Genomic DNA, 24221 nt, shown 5'->3' on the forward strand with positions numbered 1-24221 from the left:
TTGTAAAAGGTGGGAGATATGGATCTTGTTTCCATCTTCTGCATATAGCTAACCAGTTTTCCCAGCACCATTTATTGAAGAGGGATTCTTTTCCCCATTGTATATTTTTGTCTTCTTTATCAAATATTAGGTTGCCGTATACTGATGGTTTCATCTCTGGTAACCCAGATCTATTGCAGATATCGATGCTTCTGTTCTTGTGCCAGTACCAGGCTGATTTAAGTATTATTGCTTTATAGTAAAGTTTGAAGTCAGGAAGACTGATGCCACCCAGTTTATTCTTCATACTTAAGATTGCTTTGGCTATACGAGGTTTTTCCTGGTTCCAAATAAAGTGTCACTGCTGATTGTATATTAAAGCTTGTTGCTGACTGGATATTAAAGCTTGTTGCTGATTGGATGTTAAAGTATGTTGCTGATTGTATATTAAAGCTTGTTGCTGATTGGATGCTTTTTGAATCCCACCAAGTGTATAAAACTGGAGGAGAACAAGGAAGGCGGTGCTCAGAATTGTTGGCATGCCTCTCTGAGCCCGCCGGCGGAATAAAGGCTGATTCTCTGACCCTCTGTGTGCTGCTCGGTTCTTTCCCTGGTCAGTCACTGTTAACATTTGCTTCTGCACTTGCTGTTACACTTGCTGTACACTTGCCGGAACAAAATTCCTAGGCTAAAGTGAATCTCCTGCCTCAGCCTCCTGAGTAGCTGGGACTACAGGCATGTGCCACCATGCCCAGCTGATTTTTCTAATTTTTTTAGAGAAAGGGTCTCACCCTTGCTTAGGCTGGTCTTGAACTCCTGACCTCAAGTGATCCTCCTGCCTCAGCTTCCCAAGCAGCTGGTACTACAGGCCTCAGCCACCGCGTCCAGCCCTAATTTTCACCTCTTAAGTGAATATACATGATTGTTAAAATTATAACATTGTTGAGATTTTCAATATGACAGCTGTAACATAAAAGTGAGAGGGTAAGGGGACCTATATGGCTGTGCTTCTGTATTTTACTTGAAATGGAAAAAATATTAACTCCAAGACTATGAAGGGTTAAGTATGTACAGTATAATCCTTACAGCAACCATTAAAAACATAATATAAAGAGATATAGCCAAAAAGCCAATTCAAAAATTAAAACAGAATATTTGAAAATATTCAAATAATTCAAAAGAAGGCAGGAAAAACGGGACACAGGAACAAAACAGAAGACAGGAAAAAGAGAAGACAACAAGTAGTGGACCTAAGTAGAACCATATCAAAGATTACAATAAATGTAAATGTTCTCATCATGTTAACTACAAGATCCAACTACAGCCCGGATATGGTGGCTCATGCCTATAATCGTAGCCCTCTGGGAGGCCAAGGTGGGAGGATCGTTTGAGCTCAAGAGTTAGAGACCAGCCTGAACAAGAGTGAGATCCCATCTCCACTAAAAAAATAGAAAGAAATTAGCTGGACAACTAAAATACACACACACACACACACACACACACACACACACACATACATATATAAATTAGCCAGGCATGGTGGTGCATGCCTGTAGTCCCAGCTACTCGGGAGGCTGAGGCAGAAGGATCAATTGAGCCCAGGAGTTTGAGGTTGCTGTGAGCTAGGCTAACGCCGTAGCACTCTAGCCCAGGCAACAGAGTGAGACTGTCTCAAAAACAAAGATCCAACTACAAGCTATTTTTTTTTTAAAAAAAGACCCAACTGTAAGCTACCTAGAAGAAATCCACCTTAAACATAAAAATATTGATAGATTAAAAAGATATGCTATACATATAATAAAAGAAACTGGAGTGGATATATTAATATTGGACAAAGTAGACCTCAGAACAAGGACCATTATCAGGGACAAAAAAGAGACATAATGACAAAGGGCATCCATTCATAAAGAAGATACAAAAGTTGTAAATGTATGTGGCTAACAACAGAACTTCAAAATGCATGAAGAGGCCGGGCATGGTGCCTCATGCCCATAATCCTAGCACTCTGGGAGGCTGAGGCGGGAGGATTGCCCGAGGTTAGGAGTTCGAAATCAGCCTGAGTGAGACCCCGTCTCTACTAAAAATAGGAAGAAATTAATTGACCAACTAAAAATATATATATATAAAAAAAATTAGCCGGGCATGGTGGTGCATGCCTGTAGTCCCAGCTACTCGGGAGGCTGAGGAAGAAGGATCTCTTGAGCCCAGGAGTTTGAGGTTGCTGTGAGCTAGGCTGACACCATGGTACTCACTCTAGCCTGGGCAACAAAGTGAGACTCTGTCTCAAAAAAAAAAAAAAGACAGACCATTTTCTGAGTTATAAAACAAACCTTAAAAAATGTATGAGAACCCAAAGCATACAAAGTAAGTTCTCTGATCACATGGAATTAAACTGGAAACCAATAACAGAACGATAACTGGAAAATCTCCAAATATTTGGAAATTAAACAACACTTTTATTATTTTTTTTTTTTAGAGACAGAGTCCAGGCTGGAGTGCAGTGGCACCATCATAGCTCACTGCAGCCTGGAACTCCTGGGCTCAAATGATCCTCTCGCCTCAGCCTCCTGAGTAGCTGAGACAACACGTCACCACACACGGCTGATTTTTAAGTTTTTTGTAGAGACGGGGGCTCGCTATTTTGCCCAGGCTGGTCTCAAACTCCTGGCCTCAAGCCAACCTCACACCTCCAATAACACTCTTCTACATAATCAAAAAAGGAGTCTTAAGAGAATTAGAAAATATTCTAAACCAAATAAAAATAAAAACACAGCATATCAAAACTTGCAGGATGCAGCTAAAGCAATGCTTAGAGGAAACTTTACAGCATTAAAGGCGTACATTAGACAAGAAGAAAGTTCTCCAAATTAATGACCTGACTTCTACTTTAAGAAACTGGAAATAGAGGAACAAAATAAGCCTAAAGCAAGCAGGAGGAAGGAATAATAAGATTAGAGCAAAAATAAAATAGAGACTAGTAAAACACAAGAGAAAATAAACAAAACCAGAGTTTGATTCTTTGATAAATCTCTAACTGAACTGACAACAATAAAAAGATAAAAGTAACAAATTATAATAATTAAAGAAGAGTTATCACTACAGACACCAGAAGTATAATAAGGAAATACATGAACAACTCATTGCACACAAACAATTCAGCTGAAACGAAATGAAAGTTGAAAGCCACAGACGTGAGGAAAGAGGTGACCTGAATAGTCCTATATTGATGGAAGGAATCACATTTTTAGTTTAAATCCTTGAGAAAAAAATCTCCAACCCATATGACTTCACTGGCAAATTCTACCACACATTTACAGAAATTACTAGTTCTACATAATTTCTTTCTTCCAGAAAACAGAAAAAAAAAGAAAACACATCCTAACAAATTTTATGAGGCTAGGCACTACCCTAATACCAAAACAAAAGTAGTACAAGAGAAGAAAACCACAAATCAATATCCCTTATGAATATAGATATAAAAATCCTCAAAAGATAGCAAATCAAAGCCAACAATACATAACAAGAATATAATATGATCAACTGGAGTTTATCTCAGGAAGGCAAAGTTGATTTAGTATTCAAAAAGCAATTAATGTAAACCATCATATTAACACACTAAAGAAAAACCACAGATCATATCAATTGATACAGGAAAGGTACTGAGCAAAATTCAATAACCATTCATAATTTTTAAAAAGCTCTCAATAAGTCTAATCCATAGGAGAAAAAATTAATTAAATTAACTTCAACAAAATTAGAGACTGCTGCTCTTTGAAAGACACTATTAAGAAAATAAAAAGACAATCTATAGACAGAGAGAAAATATTTTCAAATCATGTACCTGCCAAAGAACTTACATAATAAATATATAAAGAATTTTCAAAATTTAGTAAGAAAACAAACAAAAATAAAACAATTTAGGCCGGGCGCTGTGGCTCACGCCTGTAATCCTAGCTCTTGGGAGGCCGAGGCGGGCGGATTGCTCAAGGTCAGGAGTTCAAAACCAGCCTGATCAAGAGCGAGACCCCGTCTCTACTATAAATAGAAAGAAATTAATTGGCCAACTGATATATATATAAAAAATTAGCCGGGCATGGTGGCGCATGCCTGTAGTCCCAGCTACCCGGGAGGCTGAGGCAGAAGGATCACTCGAGCCCAGGAGTTTGAGGTTGCTGTGAGCTAGGACGCCACGGCACTCACTCTAGCCTGGGCAACAAAGCGAGACTCTGTCTCAAAAAAAAAACAATTTAAAATGGGCAAAAGATTTGAAGAAACACTTCACCAAAGAAGATATGCAAATGGAAAATAAAGATATGAAAACATCTCAACATCTTTGGTCAGTAGAGAAACACAAATTAAAACCAAAATAAAATGTTACCATATACTTATTAGAATGGTTAAAATTAAAAAAGACTAACCCTTCTAACTGTTGGAAAGTTTGTGAAGCAACTGCAACTCATACACTGCTCACAGGATTATAAAGTGGTACAACCACTTTGGAACAAAGTTTGGCCACTTTAAAAAACAGCCCCAAACTGGAAACAACCCAAACATCCATCAACAGCTGAACAAACAGGGGTAGATCCACACAATGGAATATATCCATCTTTGACAATAAAAACATAGGAAGTACTGATACATGCTTCAACATGAATGAATCTCAAAAAAAAAAAAAAAATCATGTTGAGTGAAAGAAGCCAGAAAAAGACAATAAATACTGTGATTCTATTTATATAAAATTCTGGGAAATGCAAACTGCCCTAGAGAAGTGAGACTGAGTGAGAATCTGTGTAAGTGAGAATGAGTGAGAATCTGGAGAAAGGAAGAGCAGGAAACGGGAGGAGAGAGGCACACAAAGGGATAGGAGGAAACTTTCGGGACAATGGACAAATTCACTGTCTTGAGCATGTCAAACTGTCCACTTGACATATGTGCAGTTTATTGTCTATGAATTAAATCTCATTAAAAAAAACTTGACAGCAATTAAAAATGCACAAAAGATATGAACAGAGGCTCCACCTACGAGGATGTAGAGATAACAGGTAAACACAAGATGCTCAACATCATTAACCATTAGAGAATGAAATTAAACCCCCAGGGAAATATCTACGACAGTGGCCAAAATTAAGAAGGGAAAAAACTGACAAAACCAAGTGCTGACAAGAATGTGGAGTAACTGGAACTCCCATCTACGGGAGAACTCAAAAGAGTGCAAGCACTGTGGAAAACAGTTTGGTAGTTTCTTATAAAATTAAATATGCTTGTATATTACCCAACAATCCTACTTCTGCTTATTTATTCTAGAGAAATAAAAACTTACATGCAAACAAAAACATGTACCTGAATGTGTACGGTAGTTATAACTCATCACCCAAAATTGAAACATGTAAAATTAATCTCCCAAACAGAAATTAATCCAAGTGATCATCCACGGGTGAACAGAATAGTATTCAACCATAAGAAGGAACTACTGATAAATGCAACACTGGGGATGAGCCTCCAGAGAATTATGTCCAGCAAAATGCTACAAGTTATATGATTCTATTTATATGGTGTCCTGGAAAGGGAAAAAGTATAGGTACCAAGGACAGATTGGTGGCTGCCAAGGGTCTGGAGAGGAGTAGGGGCTCACTGCCAAAAGGCAGCAACGGGGAGGGATTTTTGTTTTGTTTGGTTTTGTTTTGAAATAGAATCTTGCTGTCGCCTGGGCTGGAGTGCAGGGGCAACATCATAGCTCACAGGAACCTCAAACTCCTGGGCTCAAGCGATCCCCCTGCCTCAGCCTCCCAAGTAGCTGGGACTACAGACGTGGGCCACCACACCTGGCTAATATTTCTATTCTTATAGAGATGGGGTCTTGGCTCCTGTTCAAGCTGGTCTCTAACTCCTGGCGTCAAGCAATCCTCCCACCTTGGCCTCCCAGAGTGCTACTATTACAGGTGTGAGCCACCACATCTAGCCTGAGGGTAAGGTTTTCAGAGAATGAGCAGTTTTCTGGATCCTGATTGTGGTGCTGTTAGCATAGACAAGTGTTAAGACTCACTCTAAGTGCATATAATAACATCAATAATATAGTAGTTCCCCCTTTATTCTCGGGGTATGTGTTCCAAGAGAACACATACCCGGTGGATGCCTAAAACTGCAGATAATATACTGTACACACATACCTATGATAAAATTTAATTTCTAAGCTAGACACAGTAAGAGATTAACAATTACACTAAAATGACAAATTATAAAAACATACTGTAGTAGAAGTTGTGTGAATAACTCTCAAAATACTCTCTCTCAAAATACCTTCTCACACTGTACTCACCAATCCTTAGACCTGGGTTGATGGAGGAAACTGAAACTGCAGGTAGACAGGGAACACTAATAATACAACAACCACGAGTCCACACTGGGGCAAAGAAATGATTGAGTAAATAAACAAATGGAGGAGAACAAACAAATCTTCTGTACAGAATTCCACCTTATCTAGATTCACTCCACCCCCAAGGAGGGAGCACGTAACTCCCCAACCTGGAAGTGTGGGCTGTGCAGCGACTTCCTAAGAGCACAGTGTGGGAAGCAAGAAAAAAAGAGTCACTGTGCAACAGAGACACAACAAACGCTACCTGCACCAGGCGATCAAGGCCAGCACCAACAGTGCTCAGACACGGTGACGCTGTGTACCCCTGACATGACGTGCAACTGTGGGACTTTGTCTTTGTGGCCTTCTTCCCAAAACCCATAACCTCAGTCTAATCATGAGAAAAACAGGCGACAAATCTCAACTGAGGGGCAGTCTACAAGACACCTGGCCAGCGCTCCTCAGAACCGGCAGGCCATCCACAGCAGGGGGTCTAACAAGTCACCACCGCCGGAGAAGCCTGGGAGACACGAGACTAGACGCAGTGTGGGAGTCCGGTGGGTCCTGGGACAGAGCAAGGAAATTGGGGGGAAATTAAGGAAACTTGAACAAAGTCTGGCCTGGAGCCGCCAACAGCGTATGGATACCAGCTCGTCAGTCGTGCTAGAGTGAGATGCTGACGAGGGACAGGGTTCAGACACACTGCTGTGCACAGGTTAACACACCTGGCCACCGCTCCTGGTCTTCTTCTTGGAGATCATTTTTCAAATAAAGCACATGTGAAATATTTTTGTGCTATTTTTTCTTGTGCTACAGTTAATGATATTCAATTCACTACTAACATATTATAAAAAACTCAGCTGCTGCTTAGATGTTTCTGATTTTAGAGCCAATTTCTAATTCTACTCAGGGTGACTTTAAACAGACTTAAAGCCAATTTTCATTTTGTTTTGAGACAGGGTCTTGCTCTGTCACCCAGGCTGGAGTGCAGTGGAGCAATCATAGCTTACTGCAGCCTCAAACTCCTGGGCCCAAGCGATCCTCCTGCCTCAGCCTCCAGAGTAGCTGGGACTTCAGGTGCATGCCACCATGCCTGACTAATTTTTTTTAAAGTTTCTGTAGAGACAGGGTCTTGTTATGTTGCCCAAGTTGGTCTCAAAATCTTGGCCTCAAGTGATCCTCCTGTTTCAGCCTGCCAAAGTGCTAGGGTTATAGGCGCCTAGCTGGAATGACAGTTTTTAAGTGTTTCTCCCATTAAAATAATTCACTGTCTTATTTTTGCCCTGATATAGACTTAAATTCATAAGTAGTGCCCCCCACCAGGATGAGCTGGTCATGAATCAGCTAAGCAAATGAGCTGATGACTGCTATCACCATTGTCACTTCCAAAAGGTGTCTTCTTTCTACGACACAGAGCAGCGTGCCAGGGAAAGAGAGAGTGTGGGTCTCCCAGCACTGCCCTCCACCAGCCCGGCGCACTTAACCTGTCTTGGCAGCAGCACAGTCCTTCCAAGGGTCAGCTGCGGAATCGGCCTCCTGCAGGCGGGAACATGGCCCAGGGTGGGCACTTGGGTGCACGCAGGTGGGTGGGCTCCCTCCCACCTCCTGCTTGCCCAGCACCTTCCAGGCCACACCTGGAACGAGAAAGGAGCTCCCTGGACAGGCTGGTCCTGAGCAGAGGCCTCGGTGGCGTTGTCCCCACCTGTCTGATGAGGGCAGACAGCAGCAAGGCCCAGAATCTCAGAACCGGCCCCTGCTCACAGCCTGGGCCAGTGTCCTTGCTGGCCTGGCCTGGCCCCGCACACCCCACCCTGAAACGCCTCAGCACAGGCAGAGTGGCCCCAGGAAGCCCAGGTCTGGGCACAGGCCTCCCCATCTCTGCAGGGTGTGAGATCAGGTAGTCAGTGGGCAAATGGCACGGCACAGCACCGGCCCCCACAGCCCTTCTCAGTCCCCGGCACCGTCTGCCCACCGAGGCCCCGCGGTTAGTATCGCTTCCTCAGCCTTGGCTCTCGGCCCAGGATGGGGGTGGGAGCAGCCTGGTGAGTGATGCCCAGGCCCCAGGGGTGGCCCTGCCATAAATAGCCCCAAGGACACATCCCCCTCCAGGAGAGGCCAGACCTGCCACGAGGGCTGCAGAAAAGATGTGTTCTAGATGAAGACGGGAGGAGTCTGCTGGGATCTCAAGGTCCCCATCCCGTTACCTGCCCTCATGGCCACAAAGCACGGGACACTCTCCCTGGCCTAGGAGGGCACACGGCACCCCCTGCTCCGTCCCTGCTGCCAGGGTTGGCTACTGGGACCCCGGGGCCACCGCTGGCATCACCTGGCCTGGGCCCAGACTGGAGGGACCCGAGCAGCTCCGGCCAGCCACGGCCCCTGCCCCGCCCCGCAGCAGGAAGCAGGCCTGCCCTCGGTAACTCAAACTTCACAAAGAAACCATTTCTGGAATGGGGCTCCCTTTGGCGACTCTGAGTCAAAGGCGCGCTTCATAGCTCCCTTCCAAATCCTGCACATTGTCAGGGCCCTGTCCCCTTTGAAGCCTCGCTGAGTGATTGAAGCGTCTACTTTCTGAGGGGCAGATAGCACCGGGCTGGTAATCTGACTCTAAGCCACAGGATAAAGGTAGTTTGTTTCCTCTCAGCCTGTCTGTCAACACCTCCTCAGTAATTAGCCCTAATTATTACAGAGGGCCAGCCTCCCATTCGGTTATTAAATCAGAAATAGTATCATGGCTGGGCATCTGTCAACGCCCTGACTGGCGACCTTCGATTCATTGAATGCTCTGTCAGTATCCGCCTTAGGAAGCGCCTAGGCGGGCAGGGAGGCAGTGGCTTCAAAGATGAGGATCCCAGGAGGAATTCGGGGAGGCAGGTGGGCGGGGCCCAATCCAGGCCACTGCCCACCTCTGGGGCTGCCAAAGTCAATCTCTGTGCAGAGGTGGGGTGGCGAGACACGCCCCCAACAGCCCCTTTTCCTGGAAGGCAAAGTGCCCCAGGCTTGCATCCTGAATATCTCCAGGACCAGCAGGCAGGCTTTGCCCTTGATTGACAGTTCGGCCTGGGGCCCAGCAAGGCTCTGCACTCAGTAGGTGAGGGTGGGAAACAGGGGTGGAGGTGGGGGGCTGAGCCCCAGCCACACGAGCCCTATTCTGAGCTCATGGGTGGCCTGGGCATCTCCCGTGAGCTGGAGAAACCACAGAAAACAGAATTCAGATCTAATCATAGACATGGATTTCCACGGTGGAGCTGAGAACACTGCAGTCCTTTAGGCCCTGAGGAAGGATAGCCACCTGCCCCCGCCCGGGGCCCAAGCCATCCAAGAGAAACAGCCACCTGCTCTGCAGCCAGAGCCCTCTGCGCTGGGCAGGGCACCACTACTCCGGCTCCCCTGGGGGGAGGATGCCCTTCCATTAAGATTCACAGCCTCTGGCCAGGAGCAGACACGACCCACCTCCCTGGAGGCAGCACCCAGGCCCCTCAGGTGGACTACCAGCACTTCTGCACAGGCTGAGGCCAAGCTGTGCCCAACCCCAGCCCCATGGGGAGGTCTTGGCCTGCAACGAGCTGGGTGGTGCCCAACAAGCACCTGGACACACACCCCACCTGGGCTGTGGCACCCCTTCCAGACAGGCCCCACTGCATTTGAGGAAGAGGGTCACGGAGACCAGTCACCTGTGCTGGGGACATGGCCCATGTGGCATGGTCGGTGCCCGAGCAGAGGGTGCACAGCCCTCCTGCCAGCCCATCCTGCCAGGGGCTCCACCAACACTTCAAGCCCTCGTGGCCACCAACTGCCATGCAGTGCCAGGCCGGGCTGGGGCAGGAGTGGGTCTCACGGAGACAAGGATGAGAGTTGGTGATCTTTCTCCACGATGTCTGGAAGCCTCTGGGCTGGAGCGTGTGAGGAGCAAACTGCTGGTTGGCCCCAGTCAGCAAGGCCTTTCTGTAGCCTCGGGCGCCAGGCAGGCACTGAGTCTACAAGTCAGACTTCTTGGCAGGCACTGGGGTGTGGGCTGCCGTGGCCAAGCCGAGAGGAAATGCCAGGGTGAGGGCTGTGAGGCTGCAGGGCAGCAGGATGGGCAGGGGGTCTCCCCATGAACAGGCATCCCACACCACAGCTGAGGACATCCGTCACCTAGGAGTGGGCTCAAGGAGCCTGGCAAGATGGCAGGAAGGAAACCTGCCCTCGGCAGTTACGGGCAGAGGTGGGAACCCAGCCAGCGATGGGCCACTGGCCTTTATTCCCTCTGAACACATAGAAAAATCCGCTGCTTCTCAGCAAGTGTGGGCATCCCCATGTACTGCTCTGGGCTCCGCCAGGAGGCCTGGTCCACGGAGAAGGCTGGCTGCCCACCCACAGACACGCAAATGAGGGTGAAGGCCAGCCTCCTGCTTGCATTGGACCCAGGGGTGCTGCAGGCCAACCTCACTGAGGGGGCCCCATGTGCACAGCCCATGATTAAGGGCCCCGTCGCTACAGCCCACAACCATACCCCAGCCCCAGGATGCAAGACACCACCCTGGTGAGGCACACCACTCTGGGTTCCTGAGATGGGGCGGGTCCCAGGCACCGACAGCCACGCCTCCACAGTCCGCCTGCACTGCCAGGGCTGGGGCTGCCCTAAAGGCAGATAAGCAGTCCAGAGACAGGACTGGGGTGGGAGGGGGAAGAAGTCAGAGGACCCTCTCCACCCATGTGGCAGCACTGCCGACGGGAAGACAGGGAAACCTGGCAAGTGCACAAGCACCCACCACCCACAGGCTCCAGCCCTGCACTGCGGGGCCCCTGAGGACAGCCGCAAGCCAAGGCTCTTCTCTGGCCAGCCCCACCCCACGCCCAGGAAAGGGATCCTGTGGCCCATCCACAGAGCACACTGCGGCCCAGAGAGAAACTAAGGGAGCGCAGGCTCCCACTGCCCCAGAGAGTGTGCCTGGCCAGGCCACCCAACGCCAAGGCGTCCCAAGGCCTGTCCCAGGCCTTCGCTGACCACTGCTGGAGCCAGGCAAGGGCCACCATGGGCTGCAGCACACCACCCTCTCCGCTTTTGCATTTGTGAACAAATGCGTTTTAAAAAACGAGCTAAGACGATTTGAAGAACAAAGGCGGTGGCGGGGTGGTTATAAGGACTGATTATGAAGCTAGGGTGATGAGCAGGGTCACACCAGGCCTCACAGGCCTACGGGCCGCTGTGGCCAGGCTGGCGCCAGCAGCGCACGCTGGAGCAGCTACCTGCCCTCTATGGAAACAGGTGAAACGGGATCCGACTGGGCAGGATATAATAGGTCGTGCTGCGGAAAACACAAGCCCCAAACGCAGTGCCTTCACACATCAAAAATTTATTTCTTGCTCACGTTACATGTGTGCTGCTGCCAGCGGAGGGGCTCTGCCCGCCGCAGCCTCTGGAGGGCGGCAGCACACCCCTCCCTCACACCACACAGCTGCACTTGCAAGGAGACTCGGGGCTGAACGTGAAAGGCAAAACACTGCAACTTGGGAATACAGGACGGCTCCGTACTTGGAAACGTGAGGAGCGCGGTGTGCAGCACTGGGCGCTGCCTGCGTGTCGCCTCACGCCTCAGCACAGGACCCAGAACCCTGGGCCCGGAGAACCGTGCACTGTCCAAAACTGCAACAATAAAAACAAACAGACCCACCGTGGGCATCGTCATGGGCCAAGCTGTGTCCCCCAAGTGTTGTCACGTTGGAGTCCTCACCCCAGTACCTCAGAATGTGCAGATAGGGCCTTTAACGAGGGAATCAATTGCAGTCAATAGTGTGGGCCCTGAATCAACACACCTGGTGTCCTTATAAGAAGGGATGGGGACACAGACACACAGACTGGGCGGTGGCCACGGGAGGCCACCATCTGCAAGCCCAGGAGAGACCAGCCTGCCCACACCTCTGTCTTGGACTTCCGGCCTCCATAGCCCTGAGGAAAGAAATGCCCGTCGTTTGAGCCCCAGCCCGCTAAGCCTGTTCAGGGCAGCGGAACAGGCACCTTGCTGCAGCTACCGCTGCAGGCCCACCTGCCTGCGCTCAGGACAGCACTAACCGGCATGGCGTCGGGTGGCTGCTTGCCCCAGTCGACGCGAGTGCCCTGCCCCGTGGGACGATTCACTCTTATCCCACAGAACTTAGGTGTGGCCCTGGGGCTTCCTCTGTCCACAGAGACGTAAGTGGAGTGACAAGTGTCACTTGTGGCCTGCTGTGGCCTCCCCCCGCCTCTGCAAGTGTAGAGAAACACATCAACGTGGAGCTCCCGTCAGGTGGCTCCGAGGGCCGCAGCAGGCGAGGGTGCGTGGCCCACCACAAGACTCACGGCCTGGGCAGGAGACAGGCGGTGCCGACTCGGGTTGCTGAGCTGGCAGAGGTCTGTGACCGTGGTGCCATCTGGCCGGGCGGGCCGGCACCACAGGGAACAGCTCTATCTGCCTCGATCCTTACTGCTGATCTCTGGACTTGTCCAGTTCCGCTGTCCACGACGCAGTGGCACCCACCAGCCAGGCATGAGGGCCCAGGCCCCAGCCAAGGCACCGTCCACGTTCAACCCCCTGACCACCCTGTAAGGACAAACTAATATTTTCACAGCCCAGAGATCAGCAGACACCAAGGACCCCCAGCTTGTGTGGGGAGGCGGCCAGGCCCAGCCAAGCTCCAGTCCTGCTCCGAGCCCCACTCGCAGCCCCTGCGCACACGCAAGTGGCCACAGTGCACCTCTCGCTGTCATGCGGTCAAACCATAGGGTCTGACGCTCCCACTAACAACAGAAAAAAGCCAACCTTCTCTGTATCTTCAGCAATTCTGGGCATTTAAAACTTTAAAAATCCTGGAATCACAGTTAAAAAAAAAATTCGCTCATATTTCCCTATAGTACTTTTACAATGTTTTAGTGTTGAAGTCGCTAACCCATCTGGAATGTACACTGGTATAAAGAGTAAGGTGGATACCTGGTTTTACTGTCTTCCAGATGGCCAACCAGGTGTTCCAACTGCCATGACTGAATGATCTGTTTTCCCTCTATTAATTTTTGTTTGGTTTGGTTTTTTATCCAAGGTCACTCTACCTGAATTACTCCCATTAATTTGAAATGACATCTCTAGCATGTACAAAATTCCCATATTTATCTAGCTCTATTTCAAAGTTCTCTATTCTCTGTTCATCTGTCCACAACACCCAAGTACTTTAATTACCACAGCTTTATAAAATATTCCAGTTATCTCACGCGACCCTATCCTCAGTACTTCCTCTTTTAAAATTTTCTTTGGAGACAGGTACTTTAAAAACCATGTCATAGTGCCCACTGTGTTCTATCTCCAGGAAATAAAGCCTCCGGGTATTTCCAAGGGAAGTGAGGGACAGACACCACAACTGGAAGGCAGGCCCAGCAGCTCAGCCTGCCCTGGGCTCACTCCGCCATGCTCTGCCCTCCTGGGTGCCCTCCTCCAGTTCATCTGCCCACGTGCACAGGCCGGGAGTGGAGAACAACCCAAGGCCCGTTGCAGGCAGGGCCGGGCGCCTTCCCCCCAAGGAGCTCCGTCATAGCCTCTGCCCAAAGGCAGGTGCTACAGCTGCTGGTGACGGAGCCACTTTGCAAGGCCATGTGTGCTGCCTGTCTGGAAGGCTAGGCCAGAGCCCCGTCCTCTCTCACACCCAGCCTGCAGGCAACCTGGTCACGGCGCTGCAACGCTCTGCCTTCCTTCCTTGGGGGGGGAGAACCCAACCACAATAAATAGGACCAATTTTCCAAGTTAAAAAACAGGTCACCTTGACTCTCTCCCAGGTGCTCTCGAGCCTGCGTGGGCAGACACGGCACAGCTGGCCCTCACGGAGGCACAGTGGACCATGACCCACATCCCTAGAGCTGCCTGGGGCCTGAGGGAGGAAAAGGCCCAAAGCCCTGATGTGACGGGGTCTGAAGGGAACTCAGCTCTCTCAACCTGCTCAAGCTGAAGGGGTCCATTCCAGGCCCCCAGACGTAAGCAGGGCAGGCAGCCTTGCACAGTCCAACAAGGTGAAGTGAAGGCTGGCAGGGTGACTGGGCTGTCCCTCCCAGAGACTGGCTCTGTGTTCTGTGCCAGACTCATAGCTGGAGACAGGTGTAGGGGTGCAGCCCATCCCGACTCACAGAAGCAGGGATGGGACTGGAGAAGGCGTGCAGAAGCACAGGGCTGGGCCAGGATGCGCAGGGATTTCTCGCATCCGACTAGAATTCTGACTGTGCGCAGCTTCCTTACTCTATCATATCTATCACCTAGTTCCAAGATTTTCAGCTGTTGTTATTTATAGACATCTGTGCCTTGAAATAATACACATAAAACCACGCGAACCCAGAGCTCTTTTTAGTAACAGTTACCAAATAAAATAATCCCAATAATTACTATTTTTCTGAAAAAGTTTTACCAGATGTTTGCTTACTACTGTTTTTCCTAAAATAACTGGCTGTATTGCCAATTCAAGTCTCTACTTTTTCCTTCCTACTTTTCAGAAAGGTGTTATTTAAAATGTAAAGGGCTTGAAATTCTAGTCTCAGCACCCCTCTGAGCAGGCGCACACTGCACGTGGGGTGGCTGTACCCGCTTTTCCTGCCCTTCCATGCTCAGCTTCCACTAAAAAACCCACCTTGTGCAGAACAGGTCTTACTCCATTCCAGTCTCTGGGTTGGGGCCACACAGCTCTGGACTGCTGCCCAGTCCGCACTTCACCTATGACTCTCGGAAGTCAGTTTTCCAGGCCACCCCCCATCAGCCAAGCCCACTGCCACTTCCACCCCACCCCCACCTATTCAGCCTCAATTGCAATCAGAGCCTTGGATCCGTAAAACCCCCCCACTAGAAACCACCACACCTGTGACACTGACCCGGGACACTCATGGCCAGGCCTCTGCTCCTAACAACGCAAATTTAATGAGCACCAGTCGTGTACCAGGCCCCCAGTCTGCCAGGAAATACAAGTCACCAGGGTTTAAGTGCTGAATCAGCAACGCAAGAAAACGCATAAGGGAGGCAGCACAGTAGCGGGGTGAGGTGCCAATTCTGAAGAAAACCAGGCAAGACCAGAACATTAACACATAGGAGAGGGAACTGGAGTTGAGCCTGGCAAGGGACTTGCATCCCACCTTCCTGCATCCAAACCTCCCAGCCGGCCAGGGATGCTGGTAAACCCACAGGGAAGCACTGTTCTCTGCCAAGACACCATCTGACACCTAACGTGAGGATGAAAGGGGCCATCTTCTCAAGGTAGCCTACTAGCCAGGAGCACAGACGTCACAGGGAGCAGAGATGTTGGGAGTGCAGGCACCAGATCTAGGGCAGGCGTGACAGGCCCAGTCCAGTCCTGGCCAGTGTGGAAAAACACCAAAGGGACTATCTTGTGGGGACGGGGTGAAAAAGAAGATGCAAGTATCTGATGGGAGTTGACCCACAGAACTATTCACCTAGAGGGAACAAACTGGGGAGATGGCACTCCCTGGGAGGGGTAGGACACAGCTAAGAACCCAGCAGGAGCAGGAGCAGGAGGACAACGCACAACACAGAGGCCAAGGTTCTCCTGGGGACAGGGAAAGCTGTTTGTGTTCAACAGTTTTAGGCAGGACCCAAAACGAGTGTACCTCCTTGTTCAGCTCTAGGGTCATCTGAAATTATCTGGGGACACCACTGTGTTTTGACTGGCGACCACAGAGCTCTGCCCACACAGGCCACGTCGTCATAAGGGGCACTGCCTGGGCCTTGTTCAGAACCCACGGATACCAGGTGGGAAACAGGAGACAATGGTGGCTCTCCTGGGGCTGCTGGGGCATCCACCATCTCCCACGGGGTACCTATGGACACCTCCCAGTCTCAGAAACATCCTCTGTTTTCTGTGGCTTTGGACCCCCTGGGCAAGCTGGGTCTGGTCTCTGAGCAGGGGCTTAGCAGAGCCTGAAAGGGTAGAACAGGTTTGGGAGCTGCCTCCTTTGGCCAAGAGAAAGCTGGATCCACAGGCCCAGGATCTGAGCCGCATGTGCAACTGGGCAGGGCAGGGGTTCCTCAGGCCCAGGGGTGCGCTCCTTGGTGAGCTGCTGCCCGGCTGAAGCATTTCTGGATGTAGAGCTGGATCTAGAAACTGCAGGGGTGGCTGGAGCAGGCCTAGGGGGGCTGCCCATGTTGACTGCCAGGGCCTCCGAGAACAGAGCCAGGTACTGCCTCACCATGGGCAGCTGCGAGGCCACCGGCAGCTGGCTTGAGGCCAGGGACAGTGGGCAGGGCACTGCAGCGTGGTGCTCAGTGAAACTGTTCGGGTCCTGAATAACTTCCTCAAGATCCTGACAGAAGAGCTCGTAATCGTCAGGCAGGGGCAGGTCCCTATTGAGGTAGGGGCTACCCACGCCCGGGCGCGACCTCTCAGGCATCGGAGGTCTCACAGATGCAGCTGAGGTTGTCCTGGTAGTGCTCCAAGCAGAAAGACATGTAACCATCCAGCTGAGCCAAAAAGTGGTGCCGTCCAAGGTGCCTGGGTCCGAGCCTAGCACTCAGTGGAAGTCCACCCCGAGGGGCTGAGGGCTGGGCATGTGCCCAGCTGAGGTACGCCTTTCTGTTTGCTTACCACTGGGAGTGCCACTAGCTGTGCTCTTCTGCTCCACAGTTGTGTGCACCCATACAGGGTCCCCAGCTAGATCCAAGGGTCCACAAGGGGGATGCACCCGCCTCAGAGGAGGCCCAGTCCATCTGCTGCCAAGGATGTGTGCACTGGCACATCTGGCCACTGCCTGGGTGGGACTGCAAGAGCCCTGCCAATGGTGCTGCCCACAGGGCATGCTGGGAGCAGACGGGAGACCGCCCCAGGGGGCAAGCCAGTGGGAGGGGGGTGTGGACAGAAGCAGCTTGCACGACTCAACAGAACAGGGACGGCTGCACGTGGTAGACGTGGTAAACGGGCCCAGGCAAGTGCTGAGGATTGGGAGCTGACAGCTGCAGCCTCAGGAGAGCTGGGAAGAGATGAGAGGACCGTCAGACGCAGGCCATCATCTGCGGCAATCTGTCCAAAGACAAGGCAGGGAAGAGCAGGAACTAGGCCCACCCACCACCACCACCAGCTGGCAAGAGACAGAAAGCAGGCAAACCCTGGATCCCGACCAAGAGCTCTGAGTGGAAGCGGGGACACAGGCTGGCCCAGGAGGTCCAAGAAGACGAGCAAATGCCATCCATGACATTTCCAGGGCAAGGTATAATGACAGACACTGTCGATCCCAGGAGAAGGGGCAACTGGAACTGTCAGGGAATTTTAGGACAATAGTAGTACCTTTCACTGAGTGCTCTCTTTATGCCACTGTCCCCTCTCCCCCATAGTAGAATGGTACTATCCTTGTTGCCAAGGTGCAGAGTGGTGCAGTAACTTGTCTGCAGCCACACACCAACCAGTTAGTGGTGGAGGCAGCGGAAACTGGCTCTAGAAACCACAGGCTTGACCACTACACAGCATACAAATTTATCAACTATGCTTCAGTTCCGCTGCATAGGCTCCTGGCCACCCTAAACACTGCAAACTGGAAAGTATGCAGACCGGGTCCTCATAAGGTTCTTTTTGATCCCAGCACCAGGCCTGTGGTGGGTGCTACCTGCATGCCCACCAGAAGCTGGGAGCTGCCTCCCAACCCTCCCCCAATTGCTTTCAAAATGCACCTCTCAAAACTCTGAAAGCTGCCTGCAGGCAATGCCAGCCCCACCCCAAACACCGCCTTCCCTCAGTCCCTACCACAGCCAACAGCCTAGCCCCCAAATGTGCCATCCTACTTGCTGTGTCTCTGTCTGCTCCTGCCATTCCAGCCACCTGTGCCAAGGGCCTGGAGGGCCCCCCTCTTCTCCATGCACTGGTCACCAAAGGGGCTCCACAATCAACAGCTAAAGGTCTCTTCAAGTGCAAGGAGCCCTCCTCTGAGGGATCTCACACTCTGACCAGCCTGAATCTAGCCCCCTCCCCAGTCTCTCTGCTAAAAAAGGCCCACTCATGACCTCCACGAAACCCTCTGCTTCACCCCTGCAGACAAACCCCCCTCGGCGTGAGCTCTCCCAGGGAGGAATGGCTATGTTGGTCTCTCCACACATCCTTGGGTGGCTTGCAACACTCGAAAATGCCAGGGCCACTGGCACCTACCTCTGCAACCCAAGCATCCTGGAACTCCTCAGTTCCATCCCCCACTCTGGGGTGTCTTATGCATGAAAGCTCAGCCTTTCATCCTGGCTTCCCACACTACTTGCAAGAAAAGAATATACTGTGGACTGCTAGCAGCAGTGCCCCATGGGACAGCGTGCTAGTGGAATCCAGTCCAGTCCCTCCCTGAGCTCTAAAAAGGCAGTGACCATGATGTCCGCCCCAGCTCCCAGCAGCAGCCCCAGATTAGGTACCAGGCCTTTCACGAAGACCACATTCCATGCCCTGGAGCCAGTGCACTGCCGAGATCTCTGCCCTGCTACCCACTTGTAACCCTGGCTGTCACCCTGCCCATGTGCCTGCAGTCTCAGGGAGCAGGCTCCCCTGCACCAGCTCCAGCCTGAGCCTTCCTATGCCTGGGCTGGCCTCCCACATCTGTCAATCTGTTTGTTGGGCTCCCCTGCTCCCCTGAATGGGGGCGTTCAGGCCATTCTCCTGGACTGAACAGCGCTCTACTAAGGGGCAGGTACCACAGAGCCCAGTGTTCGCCTCCGCAAAGCCCAACGCAGCGCCTGGACGCTGCAGCGTTCTCTGCTCCGAGGAGACCCGGGGGCCCCAGGACTGGAATGTGCCCAAAGCCCAGGCAAGTCGAGGGCAGCCGACCGCCAAGCCCGCTCTCCCCGCCCCGCAAGCAACCGCCATGCAGGAAACACGGGCTCCCAGGCCCCGGGACAGGAAGAAGCCCACCCACCTGTGGCGACGCGAGGCGCCCGCGGAGAGGGTCCGAGGATCCGCAGCAGAGACCAGATGGACGGGCCTCCCTCGGAGGGCAGTGTCCAAGCGCCACCTGGAAAGTGAGGAACGAGATGGGTCCCAGGAGGCCAGGCGGGGCGGGCGCGACCTCCCGGGAGCGCAGGAACGGCCCGCAAGTTCCCGGCGCCCCCTTCCCCCACTCCTCGCGCGGACCGAGACACCCAGGCCAGGGTCCGCGCACCTCTCCACGGGCCGGGGAGGTCGGTAAGGAACGGAGGGCGCAGCCCCGGGCCTGCGCGCGCGGAACTCCGCGGCCACACTGACCGTCGGGCCCAGGTAGGCGACGCCTCCTCGGAGCACAGCGGCGCTCGGCGCCAGACAGCGTCGCCCGGCCACGCCCCCAGCGTGCGCGCGGCAGCCCAGCCCGCCACCGCGCAAGTTCGGGGCACGCCCACGAGTGGGCGGTCCAGCCGGGCCGCGCCTGCGCCATGTGCGGGGGTAGGGGGCGGTGGCCGCACATGCGCTCTCAGATGCTGCCAGCGCGGCCGCCTGGCGCGGGGGTTGATGGGAGCGTGCCCACAGGCCCGCGCCGCGCCGAGGCCGCGAGCGGTCCCGCGCGCAGGCGACCACAGCCGACGGTGTCACCGTGCCCACGCTCGGATCTGGGAGTCCTGGGCCCGAACTGAGGGGCTGACCCGCAGTCACTGCGCGGATAGCTGCGCGCTGGGGCAGGGGCGTTGGGGAGGGTCCCGGCGCAGAGGGCTGCTGTGCTGCGGGCCGTGGGTGCCGCGTCCTCGCAGTGCCCCTCCACCCGGCGCCGGTGCGCGAACCCGCCTTGGCCTCGCGCCTCTCGCCAGGCGCACAGGCGGGCGGGCCGGCTGAAAGGCCCCCACCTGCGAGCCCCGGGGCAGCGGGCCGCCCCTGTGCGGCCTGCCTGGGCCGCGGCTGGACCCAGAGGGGACAATGAGGGCGGGCCGCCCAGGGCTCCCGGCGGGGCCGCGCCCAGCCCAAGCCTGCCGCCCGCCTCGGCGTGCCCAGTCAGCGCCCAGGCTCCTGGGGAAGCCAAGAGTGAGGTGGTGCGCTCCTCACGTGCAGGTGCAGGTGCCCGCCCTGCAGCCTGCTGGGTCCTCACGGTGCCGGCCCCCAGGCCAGGACCTGATGTTTCGGCTGAGGACCTGTCCCCCGACCCGGAACCTGGTGCCTCGGGGCCAAGGACCTGCCTACAGGCCAGAAGTCCTTGGGACCTGGGCAGGTGGAAAGTGATGCTTCTCACGGCGAAACGCGTAACACCAGCTCCCTTCTGCCCTGGTCTAGTGACTCCTTTCATGAAAGATCTCTGAAACGTTATCTGTGATTACGCCCAAACTCACTGGCTTTGATCCTTGAAATGCAAATCAAAGATCACATTGTACCTTCCCTGGGTCTGTGGGGCTTTCAGCGCCTGGGCCAAAAATAATAAAAGTGGCACCCAGCCAGGAAACACCTCCTTGAAGTGGGAATGAAACTTGGATTTTTTCGGTTGTATCTTCCCTAATTGACCTGATAATTTAAACTTCCGCTCTCAAGGGAGTGGGGGCATGTTCCTGCAAATTCAGCTTACCTCAGACTCTAGGCAGCTCAGCCCAGCTCAGGGCCTATCCGCAGAGAGTGGCAGCAGACTTGTGCAAGAGGCTAATCAACTGGGTCAGAAAAGGCCCTTTTTGGTCCCAATTGCTCTTTTTCTTTCCGACCATCTTCTGTGTACAGCAATCATGTGCGATACAAAGTTTTGCTCAAAGAGGGACCGCATGTATACAACAGTGGCTGTCCAGTAAGCTAAGGTTAGTTTATTATTGAAACAAAAATATTTTTATAACTTTAGTGTAGCCTAAGGGTCCAGTGTTTACAAGTGTACAGTAGTGTAAGGTATAGCAATGTTCTAGGCCTTCACACGCACTCACCGCTCACACTGACTCAACCCAGAGCAACTTCCAGTCCTGCAAGCTCCATTCATGGTATGTGCCCTATACAGGTGCACCATTTTGTATCTTTTATACTATATTTTAGCTGCACCTTTTATATGTTTAGCTATGTTTAGATACATAAATACTTAGCATATTGTTAGAGTTGCTTACAGTAACATTCTTTATACAGGTTTGTAGGCTAGGAGCAACAGGTTATACCACATAGCCTAGGTGTAGTGCACCTGCGGTCCCCGATGGAACAGCACAGCAGGAAGTGAGCGGCAGGCCAGGTGAGGTGGCTCATGCCTGTAATCCTAGCACTCTGGGAGGCCAAGGTGGGCAGATTGCTCGAGGTCAGAAGTTGAAACCAGCCTGAGCAAGAGCGAGACCCCATTTCTACTATAAATAGAAATTAATTGGCCAACTAACATATATAGAAAAAAACTAGCTGGGCATGGTGGCCCATGCCAGTAGTCCCAGCTACTTGGGAGGCTGAGGCAGGAGGATTGCTTGAGCCCAGGAGTTTGAGGTTGCTGTGAGCTGGCAACAAAGTGAGACTCTGTCTCAAAAAAAAAAAAAAAAAAAAGGAAGTGAGCAGCAGATGAGCAAGTGAAGCACCATCTGTATTTATAGCCGCTCCCTATCACTCCCATCACCCCCCTGCCCTGTCCCCGGTCTGAGGAGAAATTGTCTTCCGTGAAACCGGTCCTTGGCGCCAAAAAGGTTGGGGACTGCTGTTAAGTAGGCTATACCAGCTAAGTTTGTGTAAGCACACTCTGTGATGTTTGCACAATGACAAATTGTCAAACAACACACGCACATTTCTCAGAATGTATCCCTGCCATTAAGCGACACATGACTATTTTTTTATCATGGTAAAATATATAATACATAACATAAAATGTATCATTTTAGCCATATTTAGGTATACAATTCAGGGGCATTAAGTACATTCATATTCTTATGTAACCATCACCACTATCTATTTCCAGAATTTTTTCATCACCCCAGGACCTCTGTACCCATTAAACACTAACTCTTCATCCCCTCCCACCCCCAGGCCCCAGGAACCTGCATTCCACCTTCTGTTTCTGTGAATTTTGGCTACTCTAGGTACCTCACATGAGTGGGATCATACAGTATTTGCCATTTAGTGACAAGCTTATTTCACTGAGCATATTGTCCTCAAGGTTTATCCACATTGTAGCATGTTTCAGAATTTACCTCCTTTTTAAGGCAGAATAATATTCCATTGTAAGGATAAGCCACGTTTTGTTTATCCATTCATCTGTTGATGGACACTTGGGTTGTTTCCACCTCTTGGCTGTCATGAATAATGTTGCTATGAACATTAGTATACAGGTACATGCTTGGGTCCCTGCTTTCAATCCCTTTAGGTATATACCTAAAAGAGTGAAATTGCTGAATCCTATGTAATCTTTTGTTTAACTCTTTGAGAAATCGCCAAACTGTCTTCCACAGAAGTTGTACCATTGTACATTCCCACGAATGGTGCACAGGGGTTCCAATTTCTCCACATCCTCGTCAACACTTGGTTATTTTCTGTTTTGTCTTTCTTATAATAGCCATTCTAATGGGTGTGAAGTGGTATCTCATTGTGGTTTTGACTTACATTTCCCTAATGACTAGTGATATTATCTTTTTCTGCTTGTTGGCCATTTGTTTATCTTCCGCTGTAAAAATGTCTAAGTCCTACACCCTTTTTTTTTTTTTTTTTTGGTGACAGAGTCTTGCTCTGTTGCCCAGGCTAGAGTGAGTGCCATGGCATGAGGCTAGCTCACAGCAACCTCAAACTCCTGGGCTCAAACAATCCTTCTGCCTCAGCCTCCAGAGTAGCTGGGACTACAGGGATGTTCCACCATGCCTGGATAATTTGTTCTATATATTTTTAGTTATCCAGCTAATTTCTTTCTACTTTTAGTAGAGATGGGGTCTCACTCTTACTCAGGCTGGTTTTAAACTCCTGACCTTAAGCAATCCTCCCATCTCAGCCTCCCAGAGTGATAGGATTACAGGCATGAGCCACCGCACCCAGCCATATGCCCATTTTTAATTGAATTTTTTTGTTGTTGCTGAGTTGTAAGAGTTTTCTAGATATTCTGAATATTAATCCCTTACCAGATATGATTTGCAAGTATTTCTCCCATTCCTCAGGCTGCCTTTTCACTCTCTTTATAGTGTCCTTTGATACACAGAAGTTTTTAATTTTCAAGAAGTCCATTTTGTCTATTTTTTGCCTGTTGCTGTTGCCTGTGCTTTTGGTGTCATATCCAAATTATTGCCAAATCCCATGTAGTGAAGCTTTTGCCCTATGTTTTCTTCTAAGAGTTTTATAGCTGTTAGTCTTACATTTAGGTCTTTGGTCCATTTGGAGTTAAGTTGTGTGTATGGCATTAGGTAAGGATCCATCTACATTGTTTAGCATGTGGATATTCAGTTTTCCAGCACCATTTGTTGAGAAGACTGTTCTTTTTCTGTCTTGGCACCCTTATTGAAGCTCATTTGACCATATATATAAGCCTTTATTTCTGGGTTCTCTGTACCATTGGTCTACATGTCTGTCTTTATTTGAGTGCCACATAGTCTTTTTTTTTTTTTTTCTTTATACGATTGGCTACATCTGTGGAAGCCACATAGTCTTGATTACTCAGCTTTATAGTAAATTTTGAGGTTTTTTTTTTTTTTGAGACAGAGTCTCACTCTATCAACCGGGCTAGAGTGCCGTGGCATCAGCCTAGCTCACAGCAACCTCCAACTCCTGGGCTCAAGCAATCCTCCTGCCTCAGCCTCCTGACTAGCTGGGACTACAGGCATGTGCCACCATGCCCAGCTAATTTTTTCTATATATTTTTTAGTTGTCCAGCTAATTTCTTTCTATTTTTGGTAGAGACGGGGGGGGGGGTGTGTGTGTGTCTCACTTTTGCTCAGGCTGTTCTCGAACTCCTGACCTCCAGTGGTCCGCCTACCTTGGCCTCCCAGAGTGATAGGATTACAGGCATGAGCCACCGCACCCGGCCACTCAGCTTTATGGTAAATTTTGAAAT

General features: G+C 51.0%; 2 protein-coding genes across 2 annotated transcripts in view; both read right to left on the bottom strand.

Moving 5' to 3' along the window:
- The window catches only part of GNB1L (G protein subunit beta 1 like), a 69489-nt gene extending 50189 nt beyond the window's left edge, over positions 1-19300 (bottom strand). The window contains exon 1 of the mRNA XM_020285311.2: positions 19212-19300. The gene's annotated coding sequence lies outside the window, so the exon portion shown is untranslated. The remainder of the gene's footprint in view (positions 1-19211) is intronic.
- RTL10 (retrotransposon Gag like 10) lies at positions 12270-19305 on the bottom strand. The gene is given in 11 exon segments (XM_075996791.1): positions 12270-16166; positions 16169-16239; positions 16241-16355; positions 16358-16693; positions 16696-16728; positions 16731-16805; positions 16808-16984; positions 16987-17010; positions 17013-17052; positions 17055-17297; positions 19212-19305. Coding segments are annotated over 10 exon segments (1194 nt in total). The 5' UTR covers positions 17127-17297; positions 19212-19305; the 3' UTR covers positions 12270-15915.
- Positions 19306-24221: the final 4916 nt, after the last annotated feature.

Source organism: Microcebus murinus, chromosome 22, assembly GCF_040939455.1.
Source record: "Microcebus murinus isolate Inina chromosome 22, M.murinus_Inina_mat1.0, whole genome shotgun sequence".
In the NCBI taxonomy this organism is placed as follows: Eukaryota; Metazoa; Chordata; class Mammalia; order Primates; family Cheirogaleidae; genus Microcebus; species Microcebus murinus.